The sequence below is a fragment of the Triturus cristatus genome, chromosome 2_1 (assembly GCF_964204655.1).
Source record: "Triturus cristatus chromosome 2_1, aTriCri1.1, whole genome shotgun sequence".
NCBI classification, from domain to species: Eukaryota; Metazoa; Chordata; class Amphibia; order Caudata; family Salamandridae; genus Triturus; species Triturus cristatus.
In genome coordinates, this window is record NC_140581.1 from 508,212,668 (window position 1) to 508,229,998 (window position 17,331).

The following is a 17,331-nucleotide window of genomic DNA, read 5'->3' on the forward strand; positions in this document are numbered from 1 at the left end:
GTAGATGTGAAATAATACAGAAATAATTCCATCGTAAAAGAACACAATCAATAGATCTGAAATAATACACAAAAAGATTATATCATAAACGCGCCATCAGTTCTAGTGCACTCACATAACCACATCAAAAGCATTCAGCATGTGCACAGCCACCGATAATGCATGCTGTAGACAGGCCGTTCTTCGGAGCAATATCTGTTGCCATCAACACTGCATCATCATAGAGAGCGGTCACAAAGTACCCACAGATACTTAAAGTGACTTCACCTACCCAGTTTGTCATCAGCGAAGCAACAAAAAAGAGTGTGCAAAGCCTGCAATGATACATATGCATGGTGCAGACAGTACGCACTGGAGCAATGTCTTTTCCTACAGGACTACCTCATCTACAATAGCGACTCAATCTCAATTGTGAACACTGCTGTCTGCTGTGTAGGCCAGAGTGAACGGTCACAAGGGCCCACAGCCACATGGCATTCACTAAAGCTCTACAGTTTGCAAAACACAAACTAAAAAAAAAAGTGTGCAGAGCCTGCAATGATGCATATGAGTGGTGCACACAGAGCGCACTGGAGCAATATCTTTTCCTACAGGACTGCATCATCTACAATACCGACTCAATGTCAAATGTGGACACAGAAGTCTGCAGTATAGGCCAGAGAGAGCGTTCAGCAAGGGCCCACAGCCACGTGGCATTGACTTGACCTCTACAGTTTGCAATACACGAAGCAGAAAAAACATGTACACAGCCTACAATGATACGTATGAGTGCTGCAGACAGAGCACACTGGAGCAATGTCTTTTCCTACAGAACTACCTAATCTACAATAGCGACTCCATCTGAATTTTGAACACTGCTGTCTGCAGTGTAGGCCAGAGAGAGCAGTCAGCAAGAGCCCAGAGCCACCTGGCATTCACTTGAGCTCTACAGTTTGCAATACACAAAGGAAAAAAACATGTGCAGATCCTGCAATGATGCATATCAGTGGTGCAGACAGAGCGCACTGGAGCAATGTCTTTTCCTACAGGACTGCATCATCCATCTATTATACCGACTCAGTGTCAAATGTGGACACTGAAGTCTGCAGTATCGGCCAGAGAGAGCATTCAGCAAGGGCCCACAGCCACGTGGCATTGACTTGAGCGCTACGGTTTGCAATACACGAAGCAAAAAAAATGTATGTGGAGCCTGCAATGATGCGTATGAGTGGTGCAGACAGAGCACACTACAGCAATCTCTTCTCTTACAGGACTGCATCATCTCAATAGCAACTCGATCTGAATTGTGAACACTACTGTCTGCATTGTTAATTAAAAGCAGTACTCACACACACAACCATCAATACTTTTTCTCACTTCCTCTTTACAAAATAAAACAACATAAATTACAGAGAACTCTACAATGAATAAATCAAAACAATTCGAATTGGTATTTCAGCTCTCCACAGTCTACATTATTCACTGTTCCTTTGGAATTCCAAGATAAATTTGGTCATTTCACTAAACCTATAACTGATATAAAAAACTTCTTGAAGCAAGTATACTAAAACAATATTGTGTATGTTTCAATAGACGTTCTAATTACTTAACTACTGGATTCTGTAATTCAACAATCCCCACGCAATCTAAATTGTGAACCCTGCGAACTGTAGTCTACACCAAATCCAGTGGTCATTCACAACTCATAGCCACATACCGTTGGATTCGGAAGCACGGATTTGGTTGCACCTGATCGGAGGGGGTACACAAAAATCATCACAGACTTTAACATATGACATCTTCAATCATAGAATCAAGACCCCATTTCACTGGTCCGACCTGCTGTACCACGGTGTACTCCACTGACTGCAGTCAACCAAGCCCAATAATCATGTGCAGCAGTTAGCTATGGAAGCACAGAGTCTGATGCACCTCAACGGAGGGAGTTCTCTGAAAACTCAGCAGCAGGTAATATCGGACATCATCCACTATGGGATCAAGACACCGTTCCACTGTTGGGACCCAGAGTTGGTTGCAGCTCGTCGAAGTGAGTACCTTCATCTCCACTCTCAGATATAGTTCTAACATCGTCCACTATGGTATCAAAACACCGTTCCACTGTCGGTACCTGTCGGACTACTGTGTTACTATTATACAGAGCACTCCACGCTCCTGGGCCTCAGGCTGGGCTCTGTGTGCCTGTGTCGCGGTAGCTAGCGTTAATCTCAGGAGCCTTCCGAGCTCGCAGACCTCGGCCCAGGACCTTCCGATGGCACGTGGGCGGCCCTCTTTCACATACAGCGGTGTCGAAAGGTGAACTGTGGGGCATATATGCGTCACAGCGGCCATGACGGTTTCTGAGTACCAGCAGGCTGAGAGCATCATTCACGCAGCCACCTTCTCTCACGAGGTCAACCTCATGGCGGTGTAAGCTGCGCAGACCTAGCAGACACGTTCGCCAATCCGGAAGAGAACCACACCCAAAGAAACGTGCCTTTTATTCATACCCCTACGCTAGCCTTGCATACGGCGAGCCAGCCCACTTCCCTAAACATTTGGGGGGGGGGAGGGAGGCACGTATGCGCTACCATTCCGTAATCTTAACTACTGACTGTACTATCATGGTTGCGTCCACTGTCCACTTCACTCAATAGACCATCAGTGTATGTTGACATGTACATGTCTGTGCTCTGCATACTCAAGTCTTTACGGCACATCCCCTCAAGACTTTGCATTGTATACTTTTATAATCGAGAATTACTTGCCTCCTTCGCACATACTTTGCTCTCATCTCTCCCCGCATTCTGCATAATGAGGCAGAGGTGCCATCCCCTGTTTAGTTTGTATACATGGCTAGCCACGGTTCCCACAGTACGTAGTGTCATTGAGTCTGCTACGTACACATGTTGTTTGTCATGTTGAATGTCATTATATAAGGTAGCACGTTTATTCACGAGCAGGGGCTTATTCCATTTACATATCGCTGTCTTAAAGAGCATATAAAAGTTATTCTCACAGGCGAATAGTGCGACCACAATGGCCGTCATTCATTACTATCCAAGAATGTCCAACTACACGGCTTCTAAGCTTACAGCCACCATTCTTGCGTCCTTTCTTAAAAGGACGCCAACTCCTACAATCACACCAACATTCACACAGCTTTCTAACAACAGTTATCTGCTTCTCAATAACATACAATCCTACGGAATATGAGCTGGTATACCCATGTCCTTACTGTTTCAAACACAGTAACGTCCTGTGGCAATATCTATTCCCACTCACACAAACTAACTCCCAAACTTTAACTTGGACTTCAATTCCTAGTTTGAAAACACATTTCAAGAAACAAACCAAACTAAAAGCACCTTTGTTCAGAACAGAAGTCTCCCTCACTTCTGCAAAAGAAATTTATCGACTGCAGATACCACGAACTTCATATAAAATATACTCCCTTTTAAATACAAACCGCCAATTACACTTTGTGAATTGTTACACAATTTTCAACACATGTCACACTCAAGGTCTGGCACACTTTTTTAACACGGTCTCCTACAGCCTTCTAACACGCTTTCAAACTGTTCTTCTTTTAATACCAGACTACATTCAGACATTCTTTCGATCATCTCTGGAATAACAGGAACAGTGCCCACAATTCTCACCCTCTTTGCGGCCATCCTACTACTAATTCTGCTTCTAGAAATGGCTACACTTTCTATTGTAACAACTATGTCTACGCCAAGCTACATCAATACTGTAAAAAAACGGAAAAACTTTTTGGCTGTCTGCCTCTATCTAATATCGGAGCTAGCTACAACATAACATTTATCTGCACTTTTGCAATATGCGTACAACCATCGTTTGATTGCAAAACGTGCCAATTCGACTGGCGAATGGATGTATGCCTTGCCAACATCTCAACAATCGCTCCAGATATCCAGCAGGTAATGGAGTATCTTGAAAACCATGAACGTGATTGTTCTGGCAGCGGAGCAATGGCGACTGCAATGCAAAAAGGAATCGCAGCGCAATGGAATTCCTGCACAGCCGCGAAAGATCTCATGCAATGTGCGACCTTTCACAACATCTCAGATTGCCTGCGCATTCAAATTACCGCTCCAGCATTCAAGGAACATTACTGTCCCTTCGAGGATATGAATTGGATCGCTTTGGTTTTCTCACACGATGGTAACAATAGCCTCTTGGAACATTACGCATCTCAAGCAGCTGAAGAACTTCTGGACTGGAATCTCCAAGACTTGTAAGAAACTCACATTATTCTTGAATGGATTTTTTTTCCATCTTTTTTTACTTTTTCCTTTTAATTTTTTATAATACACTTCAATCCTACTACTTTGATATAATAACTTTCTAAGTATACTCAGACATTTGAACTCTATCCTCATTATTCCCCCTTACGTCTCCATTCTAACCAGGAATCTGTGATGTATGGCCTATGCAAATACGCTATTTACTTCCAAAATTAACCTAAACCCGACACCCATTTAGAAACCACGTCTATTCTTTGCCTGCCTGTTATTCACAAAGCCCTTTCACACAATTTTACTCAAAGTCAGCCTCTGCTCAGAACCTTACGATAAAAATGTAAAAAGACGACTTTGTTTAGGAACTCGTTGGTACAGTGTGGTAATCGTAAACTACCTTTATTTTCATTATACAATGTATTAATTCATGTCTAATAGCTATTCTGTAGGTCACATAGAAATGTAACCTATAAAGTGCAATTGGAGTCTGTCTAAGCTCGATGCCTTAGCTTTCTACACAAGAATGTTTTTTTGAAACGGCTGAAGACAATAATGTACCGTTTGACTACAAAGGTACCGAATGTGCTTCTCAGAAGCGAAATGTTTGTATTCATCCTCAAAGTTCCAATGTGGGGAGAACTAGTTCCAATTCTGACACGCACCACATTGAATCTACTGTACAACAGATTGCTAACTATTCTACTGTTGTTAATTTTCTGTTACAAAAAAGCACTGCCAAGATGCATAAAAAGTTTAATGACTACATTTTGCAATTTCTTTTTTATTTATTTCTTTTCTTCAACGATACATGTGGTAATCGTATCCTACCTTTATTTTCATTATAGAATGTAGAGTCATTCAAGTGTAATAGCTATTGTTTTTCACATGCAACTGTAACATGTAATATACAATTCACCGATGGCGGAGCTTACGTTTGAATACAGCAGAAGTTGTTCAATTTTGCATCAGCTGGATACCCTAGCTCTTGCACCAGTGGGTCCAATTATGGCATTTAAATAAATACACTTTCTATATAATTTTCAAACTCCATCCCTTTACTACAGACAACCACTTTCTTAGACACAACTCATTTGACCATTTTCCTTCTCTGGCATTGCAACATTCTGCATTATATTCTTCACGATTATTCCTTTATTCCTGCTTCCTAAAACACTACATTCGACTCTTCAGACCAATAGGGATGAGTAGTTCGTTTCACACTCCCTGTATAGAATAAACGCACACTAACACTACTTACACAGGTATGCTGCAGCGGCCAGTATCCTACAGCACCCACAGCACATCACTTCACAGCAATAAACTCACGACTTACACTCACAGTTTCATCCGCGAGCCTTCATACTGATACCACTAAGTACTTTGCTTTCCACTCCCGCTATACTCTAAACGCATACTAACACCACCTGCACAAATATGCTACAGCGCCCACTATGCTACAGCGCCCAGGGCACATCACTTTACAGCAATCAGCTCACAGTTTAGACGCACGGTTTCATCCCAGAGTGTACCGGCACCTCACCTCAGCACCATCTCACAGTGGGCAAATCAGCACTTTCACACCAGTAGGGATAAATAATTTGCTTCACACTCCCTCTATAGCACACCCTACCCACCATACAAACCTCCCAGCGCTCCTACCCTCCCCTTTCCCACTTTTTTCTCCCTTTTTTTCCCTTACTCGCTTCAACGGAATCACAAAATGGCGGCCAACACTTCCTAGTTTCAACCGTTCGCAGCCAATCACCAGCAAGCTCATGCTCGTAACGCCTCAGCCAATCAGATGGCAGAATTCCCAAAATCGATATCTGTAAATTTAGATATTTCTCAAACACTACTGAATGGATTTACACCAAATAAACAAAAGCGGGCTTTCTAGACCAAGACCCTCCTCCCTTCCAAATTTGGGGTAATTCCGTTCACCTGTTCAACCTGTAGCCTTGTCTAAAGTTTCCTATGGAAATTAACATTGAAAAAACATGTTTTGGGACCCCCCTTTTTTCTCGCCCCCCCCACCCCCCTTCACAAATCACCCCCAAACTTTCAACATAGGAGCTGATCTCAAAAAAGAATTAGTTTTCAAAAGTTGGCGAAGATTCGTCAATCAGCGCCAAAGTTATTGGGAACAGAATGTTACCATTTTCCTATGGTAAATAGGTCCTAACTATAACTACCTACTGGCGACCGCCAGTAGGTAATATATATATTTTCTTTCTCTTTTCATTCTGTGCAATATTGGTTTTGGGTGTGCTGTATAATGTGCGTGTTCTGGAATATGCAGTTTGTCTTTTATAACACCCAGTACTAAAAGTCTTCTGTGTTATACTAACCATTTAGGTTACACTATATATTGCTTTTCTTTGCAGTGTTTTATAAATAAGCAGTTACATTATTTTTTACACTTTAAAACCTATAACATATTTATGTTGCAAATCCATATTAATCTTTTAGCCACATATGGTACTGCACCCTGCAACATGGCTTGGAAAAGAGAGCATTTGCAATGCAATAGGTCTCACATTTGTTAAAGTCAGAGCTATTGGAGTTAAAAATGACAATGTTTTTACTTTTGCTTTTTTTATACCAATGGCAATAGAACTATGCAAATATAATTACTCAAGTGCAAATAACACATTAAAAAGTAAAAAACATTGTCATTTTCAACACCAACAGCTGTAACTTTAACAAATGCGAGACCTATTGCATTGCAAATGCTTGTTAACTAAGCAATCTTTTTTTTTTTTAAATGCAACCCATTTTTCTTAAAGAAAAACAGGATGATAGAAATGGACAAATTAAACTTTTAGGTTTCAGTTTTTAAGTAACCTGTTGTCCATAGGACCACTGCAGGTTCTAAAAAATATTTTTATTCTTATTGTCAAAGTAGTCGGTAAAAAATTAATGTTTTGCAACTGTAATCCTGTCGCAACACATTAGCACATACCACTGCGATTCAGTAGTTGGAAGGGACGCCCTAAACCTGCCCCTTCCAACTGCGACACACCTACATTACCAGCCCTGCAAACGCAGTCTTAGATCCTGACCACCCAACTCCTTCATATGCTGGGGACATGATCACATTCAAGGCAGCGCTATGGCGCATACTGCCACTCTTGCTGGTCGAGCCTAAGAGTCGGTTCAATCGCAAATCATCGGTGCGCCACACCCACACGACTGTCCGAGCATCAGTCTGGGAGGCCCGGACGTGAAATTCCATACCCATCCCCTAGTTTTTCCTGTGTTATACCCCAGTTCGCGTGTCATATTCACTATCAGGGTCCATAGGGTTCACAAATTGTTTTTTAAGTTATCCTTCTGTCTTCGAAAATGATATGTGATGACGGATACTGTAATATACGATCCAATTGATTGAAAGATCTGTATGCTGTACATCACAATAAACCTGAAAATGTCAATAAAAATGTTACAAAAAAAAAAACATGCCCCTTCCAAATAGCGAATCGCCTAACCAAACTGCAATTTGGTAACAAGTTACCAATTAGCAATTTGGCATTTGTACATTACAAAATGTTTTTGCTCTTGTAAATGTGCCGATTCTGCCATTAGTCTCATTTACAAGCTCAGAAAGGTCTGGTACATATTGCCCTTAGTTATGCTGCAGAACCGTCTGTGGTTTTGTAAGAGTCTAACACAGAAGTAGTTCTTGATTAGCTGTGGACAACTGGCACTATAGGTGAACCTTTCAATTCTTGCCCTCCCACGCCCATCCTAAGGGCAATTTTAAGTTGTCTTATTTAAAAAAAAAAAATGTATCCTAATTTTACTTGATGCACTAGGCAACTGCCAAGATCTCTTGCATGCAAAGCCGACCCGGTCTTGAAAACCTAAATCTTATCTCATGGACGTTAATTTCTGAACACAGTTTAGGTATGTAATGCTTTTACTATCTAATAAGTGCCAAGGAGCCCATGAGCGGACAAGCACTTGAGAAAACCCAGATAACACATGAACTAACATAACAGGGGTCTAATGAAACATTACGAATTTATATATTTTCATTTATCTTTTTACAGGAAGTGGAGCTTAGAGTTGACCCATGTGGTTCAATGCAGGAAATAGCTGAATACCCCAAACAATCTTCCGAAGCAAAACAGACTTGTAGGCGGTCCAGAAGCACATACACTCCTTTGGAATTACAGTACATGAAAATCAAAGCAGAAAACAAAGATGCCATTCTGTGTGTGGAGTGTGGCTACAAGTACAGATTCTTTGGGGAAGATGCAGAGGTAATGATATAAGTTTTAAAAGAACATTCATACAGAAATGTTATTTTGCTACGAGTATGTAAACAAAAACAACCCATTTAAAAATGAATAGGTATGGATAGAACAAAATGTGAAATGTGGCCCTGTTATTACCATTCATTGTGTGTGGGGTGTGTGTGTTTGTGTGTGTGTGTGTGGGGTGTGTGTGTGTTTGTGTGTGTGTGTGTGTGTGTGTGTTCGTGTGTGTGTTCGTGTGTGTGTTCGTGTGTGTGTTCGTGTTCGTGTTCCTATCCTTCTGGGGACTTGAGTGTGATAACACACTCACGCTGTGGGACTTGATTGCACTGTGGGGACCTGAACCCAAGTCCCCACAAGGTAAAGTCTCCTAAATAATAAAAAAATTACTTCAGGAACAGCTGTACCAATTTTTATAACTTTTTTAAAAATTACCTTGTGGGGATCTGTGTTTCATCAAGTGTGTTTATATTTGTGCTCAGCTCTGCCTCTGTAGAAAGGAGGCGGTACTGCAGTCTTAAACACACTTTGCTCACCAGAAACATACACATGCAGCAGAAAGGACAGACATTTAAAAGGGAAAGCTCCATAACTTGTGCTTATCTAAATACTTTTCGTGCATATTAACCTTTGCTCTATCTATTAAAATAGAACTTTATTTACATGAAGCTATTGGCACTTTTGTTATGCATGAAGTGCATTACCGATCTGTGGCATTACTTTCTTAACTCTTACAACAAGTGTCTTTTCAATAGAGATAGAAGTAGCATCTCTACTGAGAAGGGTTCTATTTTACCGGAAGCAGCAAAAACCTTAAGTACATAAATGCAATTACAACCGGGCAAAAAATATATGCCTTCTTTGTAATAAAATTGTTTGGTTTCTTTTTGGTGTTAATTCGTGTTCAAGGCCTAAATATTTTTAAAAAGTTAGATATTTAACAGAAACTATTTTCAAAACGTTATTTATTTTATTGGCACCATTATCCCAGCAGCAAGAATTTTAACAGGACACTCTGAAATCTGAAGAATCCAAAACACTTTGCCTCTTTTTTTAGGCATTGCCTGCAGATAACGTTTTTAAGTAGGTTTTGAGTTTTAAAGAGCACCTTCGTGAGACAAGTACATAATAACTATCCAATGTACAATATTCTTCTAGAGGCTTGTATTTCGCTTAAGACACAACATGGTTAATAACGCACAAAATCATTTTTGCAATATTTCCATGCGTTGCACCAGTCGGCAAAAAGCAGGCGGTTAAAGCCTGCGCAAAAGGTGAGTGGGACTAGTTTGCAAAATAACTTTATTTTTTTATTTTTTATATATTTTTATTAACATTTTCAATTTCAACAATATCTGCAATACCATATGATTTCATCATTACATACATAACATCTTCAAAATTTCAGCCATTTTTCGTACATCAAGGCAAAAAAACTTTTAAAGGGCACGGGATGAGCACAATGTCCATTTTTGTACTCCAGTTGAAAAGACACTACATAACTGATGAGTGCAGTTCACTCAAAAATAGTAGTGAAAGAAGTTCCATATTAATATCTTGTGCTTCAGACCACACTTATGCTAATTCTAGGTACTGTAAAACAAGCAGGGGATACTGTTATCCAATTTCATGGTACTCGGTTTAAAAACCTTAGAAAATGGAAGATTGAATCGGCCTTGCTGGTCCTCAAACACATGGCTTGCAGATTGCTGCATTTCTCAGCAGCGTGTGTTTATAACTCAATGAGCCATCCTGTCAAAAATGAGTGGTTTAATCACTGCCTTCCTAACCGATCAGTCTAAAATTGCAATTGTTATACAGCTAAAGAGGCTCAAGTCAGGAATACCTGACACTATGGTTCTCATGATGTGGTTCATTAGCGGGGAAAACAGCACTGCCAAACTGCAGTGTTATACGCTTTTATCTTAGAAGTAGGAATTACCACCAGAATCGGTGTTAACTCATCCGATTTAAACAAATGTTCCACCAGTCTGGGCTATTTTTGCTGTAGGCTAGGATTTTTCCTGTCCAAAGGTGTGTGACTAAAAATCACAGTGAGGTTTTACCGCAACAGTTGGAATTTTGATCCGGTTTTTCACTGCAGTTTCATGGCGGAATTAAAATTAACACTGAAGTTGGGAGGTCCTTTATTTGAAACACTTTATAAGGGCTCTGTGTATCAGGAAGAAATAATTTTAAATTCCTACAAGCAAAATGGAACAATTTATTAGGTGTTGTAAACATTCTGTAAGTTTATTTTAAGCACGTTTTGTAAATCTACATGCATCGTGGATTTATTTTCACTCTGCTGGTTGCACAGGTACCCTACTCACTTAAGTGAAAATATGCTGCCAGAAATCAAAATCTTTAAATTATTTTACACTTTCCAGTTTTTTCCTGAATGAGGCTGGACGATATTTCCGTTTTCACATTTTGGTTTGCGCTATGTGTCACATTTCTTCACCTGGCCTGGGCTGCATGGCACTCCCTACTTTCATCAACAGCACAAAACACGTGTTAAACGATCACCTTGACATATGTATAGTTGCTGAGCAACAGCTCCCATCCCTCCGGACCTCTTCTTAATCTCCAAGCATTGGCAGACTTTTAGAAGCAGTGCTTCTTTGGTCTTTCGATGACAGTGTTAAGTAGGCAGATAAAGTGAGTGTCAGACGTGTCTGGCTTTTGGAATTGGTATCTGGTAGGGAATGGGGAGCTGGATCGAGGTCGCTGGTGTTAGGCCATATTTTTGGAGAAAACAATATATAACTTGGTATTATACAAATTATGGGAATGTACTCACACTTAACCTACAGTATGTATTAATTATAAAGTTATTGATTTTTTTTTTTTTAAGAAACCTTTATTTGACTTCAAAGAGTTACAGACATGGGCCTACATCCACTTGGGCCGGCCGCTAATTAGTACGAGATGTGTTATTTCACCGTTGTACAGACATGTCAATCAAAAAATCCCGTCAGTCCATCAGCACTCCGAGTGAAGGCAGCGGCTGTAGTCGAGTAACAATATTGAATACGGTTTCATCTTTCAATTTAAAACTGTATAAACATTACACTCAAACAAGGCAATAGGAATTGTAAGTATCAGGACGTGCTCCCCGGGGTAGGAAATTCCACTTTATATAATAATCATGAATGGTCTGTGGCAGAGGAGGGAGGGGGGCCTGGGAGCAGAGGAAAAGTCAAACTGTATCATACTCATAACATAGCAAATTAGGAATGTTCAGCTAGGGGGACAAAGGAACATCCAATACTATTGCCAGAGGAGGGGCGCAGATGTCTCCGCGATAAGAATTCCACGGACCCCATACCCTAGTCCATTTCCTAGGCTTGCCTCTCGCTACATACACCGTCTTTTCTCTAAACATGCACCAGTCCATATTCTCCTTCCACACCGAGACCGTGGGTGACCTCTGAGAACCCCATAACTGTGCGATGTTGCGTTTCGCCACCATATTCCCCAGAGTCGCCCACTGCGTCTGTGCCACATTATAATCATTTGGCTCCCACACGTTCAGCAGACACCTCCTAGCTTCTGGAAACAGAGCAACATGCGTGACCTCTTCCATTACCGCATGCACCCGACTCCAAAAGCGAGCCACCTCAGGGCATTCCCATAGGACGTGAAGGAAAGTACTCAGCAAACCACAGCCACGCTTACACAATCCATCCACGGAAAAACCCATGCGCATCAGGCGGGGTCCAGTGACATACACTCTATGGAGTATCTTTTGTTGTACGAGCCGAAGGCGGGCCGGAATTGCCACCTCCCTCGGGGAGGCTACTGCCGATACCCAGTCCTCATCATCTAATTCCAAACCGTCAGCTACCCAGACCTCCCTCAGGTGGGTCAACAGGTCCGCCCGTTCGTTTATAAGCTTTTTATAAATCAAGGAGATTGTGCTGTCAGGCACGTAGCCATCGAGCACCCTGTCCTCCAGTGGGGACTTTTCCGGGATAGCAGTAGCATCAGGGAAAACCGAGCACAACGCATGGCGGACCTGAGCATACCGGAAGTACTCCCTATCATTCAGCTTATATTCCACTTTCAGCATTTCAAACGTTTTAAACTTCCCTTCCACCCAAAAATCACTCACCTTACATATGCCAATCATATCCCATTTCTCAAATCCTTTAGTTTTCCACAAACAGCCCAGCCTTTCTGAAGCATACAGCGGAGTCGCTCGAGTCAGGCGGTCCTTCCATCCCATCGCAACATTCGCAGCATGCCACACACGTACTGCTATCTTTGTTGGGCCTGTCAACTGCACACCAGGAGACTTCGAATAGAGTGCTCCATTGTAATCCCCACCAGGCAATAACATTATATCCATCTCGAACGCCGGGTTTAGGGCCGGTCCGTACATCTCGTGGTTCACCGCCGCCAATTGGGACGCCCAATAGTATCGCTTGATATCAGGGAGTGCAATACCCCCATCATACCAAGGGAGTCAATTTTGTGAGAGCGATTCGCGATCGCCCGTCCCAGAACAACTGCCGCTGCAAACTCTCCACCTCACGGAAATAGCGGGCCGGTATGACGTCAAGTGTGTTTTGTAGTGCATACAGGAATCGTGGTAGCGACCTCATTTTAAGCAACGCCGCACGTCCGAGCGGTGAAAGCGGGAGCCGTCGCCAACCCGAGACGTCGGCCTTTAGTCGTTGGAGTGGGGTGAGTAAGTTCCGCTCATAACGGGCCACAGGGTCTAATGTTATGAAGACTCCCAAGTATTTAAACCCCGACTGCGAAATCTGGATAGGGCAGCCACGCGGAAGGAGAGGAGCATCACCTGAGAGAACGTAGACGCAGGACTTAGCCCAGTTAATGACCAAGCCGGAGTTACGACCAAATCAGTTTAGAACATCAACTAATACAATTAAAGACTGCCGGGGAGATGTGAGGTACAGGAGAATGTCATCCGCATAAAGAGAGATGCGGTCCTCAAATTCAGGCATCCACCTAATGCCTCGCAATGAGGGCTCCCATCGTAACCAGGCAGCCAGAGGTTCCAAAGCAAGTGCGAAGAGGAGGGGTGACAACGGACAACCCTGCCGCGTGCCTCTTCCCAACACAAAGGGTGTCGACACTCTGCCATTCACTACCACCTGAGCCAACGGTTCCTCATACAACAACTTTACCCAACCGATAAACCCGGGGCCAAAACCAAATTTCGCGAGCGCCGCCCAAAGATACGGCCATTCTAGCGTATCAAACGCCATTGTGGCATCCAAGGACGCCAAAACGGCCGGCTCACGTATGTACGCCGCTCTGGCGAGCACTCCATGAAGACGCCTCAGGTTCAGAGCCGTGTTACGGTGAGGTATGAAACCGGACTGGTCCGGATGGATCAAGTCGCCAACGACCCTAACCAGACGATTAGCTAAAACCTTAGCCAGAATTTTGGGCTCAGCGTTTAACAGTAAGATGGGTCTATAAGAAATACATCGATCCCGCGACTTCCCCTCCTTGTGAATCACGACTATTGTAGCAAGACGCTGATCATAGGGGAGGGAGCCCACGTCTCGTGCTTCAAGAAACATTTTGCAGAGATGAGGCGCCATCGTGTCCGGGCGCAGTTTATACAGTTCGATGGGAAGGCCATTAGGACCCATGGCCTTGCCGGAAGCGACCGAGCGAATGGCCAAAGCAATCTCATCTGGCGACAACGTTGCATCCATCAGTACCCTATCCTCCTCCGACAAGGACGGCAACGCAATATCTCTCAACAATAGATGAGAGTCATACTCAAGGCAATCCGAGACTGGAGAATATACTTCGCGGAAATAAGCTGCGAAACATTCAACAATTTCCACAGGGTCAGTCACACGCACGCCATCCGCTCTCTCAATAACCGGTACCACTCGACTCGCTCTCTCTTTCTTGTCCAACCATGCAATCAATTTTCCAGCCTTATCCCCCACATCGTATAAGCGCCCTTGTTGCTCTCTACTCATCACTTTGGCAGCATCGGTAACCAACGCTCTATAGTCAAGCTGCTTGAGACTGAGAACGTGCAACTTATCATTCGTAACACCCAGCTCCAGGTCCCCCTCCAACTTGGCTATTTCGTTTTCAAGGCGAAGCACCTCCTCAATCTTGCTTTTCTTGGTTTGGGAAATTAGAGAAAGAGCTTGCCCATGGATCACTGTTTTGAAGGCTTCCCATAACGAGACAGCAGATGATACTGACCCCACATTTTCATTGAAATAGTGTTCGAGAGACTTGACCAGTTCAGCCCGGATTTTAGGATTACGCAGGTACCAAGGGTTAATCGGTGCTACCCTCCCCTCAGCCCCGGGGGTGACCTCCATGTGCAACAGTAGGGGGGAGTGATCAGAAATACCCCGGGCCAGATGTCTTACTTCCCTAACCATCACAGCTTGGGCCGCCGGCATAAGGACATAATCAAGTCTCGATAAACTTCCATGAGCCCCTGAGTGGAAAGTGTATTGCGCCTGCCCCGGGTGCATTAATCTCCAGCAGTCTATCAGTCCAAGGGTATCTATAAACCCACTCAGCCAGGCCTGTGCCCCAGGGAGATCCCTGGGAGGGTGACGATCCGCTCTACCGGATACGACAGAATTAAAATCGCCCCCCATCACCAGAACCCCCCCAGGGAGTCCCAAGACCATTCGCCCCAAATCAGCAAAAGTTACAGTCTGCAATCCTGGTGGGACATAAACAGAAACTAGCGAGACAGGTTTGCCCTCCCATCGTCCTACGAGTGCAGCATACCGCCCTCTGTCATCATGAATCATATCGTCCACCTCCAACGGGAGAGAGGCTCTAATCAAGATGCCCACCCCCCTCGAGCCAGAAGTGAAACCGGAATGGACAGCGAGACGATATCCCCGCCTATTCATAGCATGGCAAGAATTCCCAATTAGATGCGTTTCCTGCAGAAAGACAATATCTGGCGAAAGTCGTTTCAAAAACTGCAGCACTACCCCACGTTTAATCCTGTCCCCCAATCCATTCACATTCCATGAGATTACTCTCAATCCCCTACCCCCATCCCAACCTCGTGCACAACCTCCTCCCCCCAGAGAACACGACCCCGACCACCAGTCGTATAGCGTTACGTTGCCTTGTGAAACATTCAAACATTCCCCAACTCCCCCCCCCCTCCCCACCAACGTTTCCGTTACAACTCCCCCCTCCCTGCACGAGCCCATGTAGCCCCCCCCAACTTGCAGTGTGCCTGTCGCCCTAGCATTAACTAATCTACAAAAAGAAACCCCAGAGGAGGAGAGAGCCTCACTAAGCACCCCACAACCCCCGGGCATTTAAGGATAAGGCACTGAATAGAAACATCGAACCAAAGTATGGAAGTGTCATCGCAATGTTCAGTCACCGGGAACCAAGAGTCTATTCCTGCCCAGCCAAGCCTTCTCCGTTCTCCTCAGTCTGTCCCTCTCGACTTCGTCGCTGGGGCAGAGTATCAAGCCAATCTCCAACTTCCTCCGACCGATCGAAGAAATGTGTCCGATCCCCAAACTCAACACGCAACCTGGCCGGAAAGAGCATCGCATATTTCAGCTCCATGTCTCTCAGTCGCCGTTTAACCCCCATGAACCCCTGTCTCTGCTTTTGGACCGATTGTGTGAAGTCCGGGTAGAACCTTATATTAGTGTTCTCAAACTTCGTCGGCCCACTCACCCTCGAGGCCTGCAGGATAGCGTCCCTGTCCCTAAAATTGAAAATTCTGGCAATGATAGGCCGTGGGGGAGCGCCCGTTTTCGGCTTACCACCCGGAACTCTATGGGCCCGCTCGACCGCAAAAAATGTACTCAATCCTTTGGGTGCGAGATGGTTGACCACGAGGTCTTCCACGAAGAGGTCGGCCGCAGGAACCTCGGATTTCTCCGGCACCCCTATTATGCGCACATTATTCCGCCGAGCCCTACTTTCAAAATCCTCCAGCCGACAGACAGACAAATCATTGGATGTCCGCAGATTACGGACCTCGGTTTGCAGGTCGGACACGTCCGTTATCAGACTCGACGTTTTCAGACCCAAGGATTTGACCTTTTCATTCGTTTGTGAGAGGTCCGCTCTGACTAGATTAACGTCGACCAAAACCGTGTCCAATTTATGGGCCAAGGTGTCGAATTGCTGTCCAACCGCAGCTTTCATCTCATCGATGGCACCCATGACGTCCTGCAATGTTAACTCTGTGGACGATCCCGGGCCATCCTTGGATCTCTCCGGCGACTTATGCAGTCCACTAGGGGATCCTTTTGACTGGGCATAGCGGTCCATGTTATTAGCTTGGGTATAAACTCCCCGCCTAGTTGTCTTGGATTTTTGTTTATCTCCATCCAATCTAGCCGCCATTGTCTGATGGCCGCCAAGGTTGTTGTCCACCAACACGATTAGTAATCCCCGGACATCCAATCTAGGGAGCCTCGGCGATCACGAAAGGTAGTCCAGACTAGTGTCCAAGATCCAGACAGGATACCCGATCTTCCCACTATCGATATGTCGCTGACAATCCAGGGCCCCTCAGCCAGTTTCAGCGAGGAGACCCGAAACCGAAAGTGAAAGTGTGGGGTACGCACCAGCCCGAGTCCTGCATGCCGTTGTTGTTCACTTTCTGCCCGGGCACCATGCCAACTCGAGTCCGGGGCAAGGTCAGGAGTAGGCCGCCAACTTAAAGTCGATGCTATCCCGGTTCCTGAAGTCCGATTTAAGTTTGGACAACGGGTATCACCTCCGCGTAGGTTCGCCTGTAGAATCCCGTCGATAGAATCCGGATATGTTCAGGATAGACGTGGGAGGTTGCGGAGGCCCTCGGGAGCCCTGTGCCT

General features: G+C 44.3%; 1 protein-coding gene across 3 annotated transcripts in view; it reads left to right on the top strand.

Moving 5' to 3' along the window:
• MSH3 (mutS homolog 3) overlaps positions 1-17,331 on the top strand; it is a 2,607,526-nt gene that overhangs the window by 120,746 nt on the left and 2,469,449 nt on the right. For all 3 annotated transcript variants that reach the window (XM_085632401.1, XM_085632403.1, XM_085632402.1), the window contains exon 4: positions 8,294-8,506. In XM_085632401.1, coding sequence (XP_085488527.1) covers positions 8,294-8,506 — 213 coding nt within the window. The remainder of the gene's footprint in view (positions 1-8,293; positions 8,507-17,331) is intronic.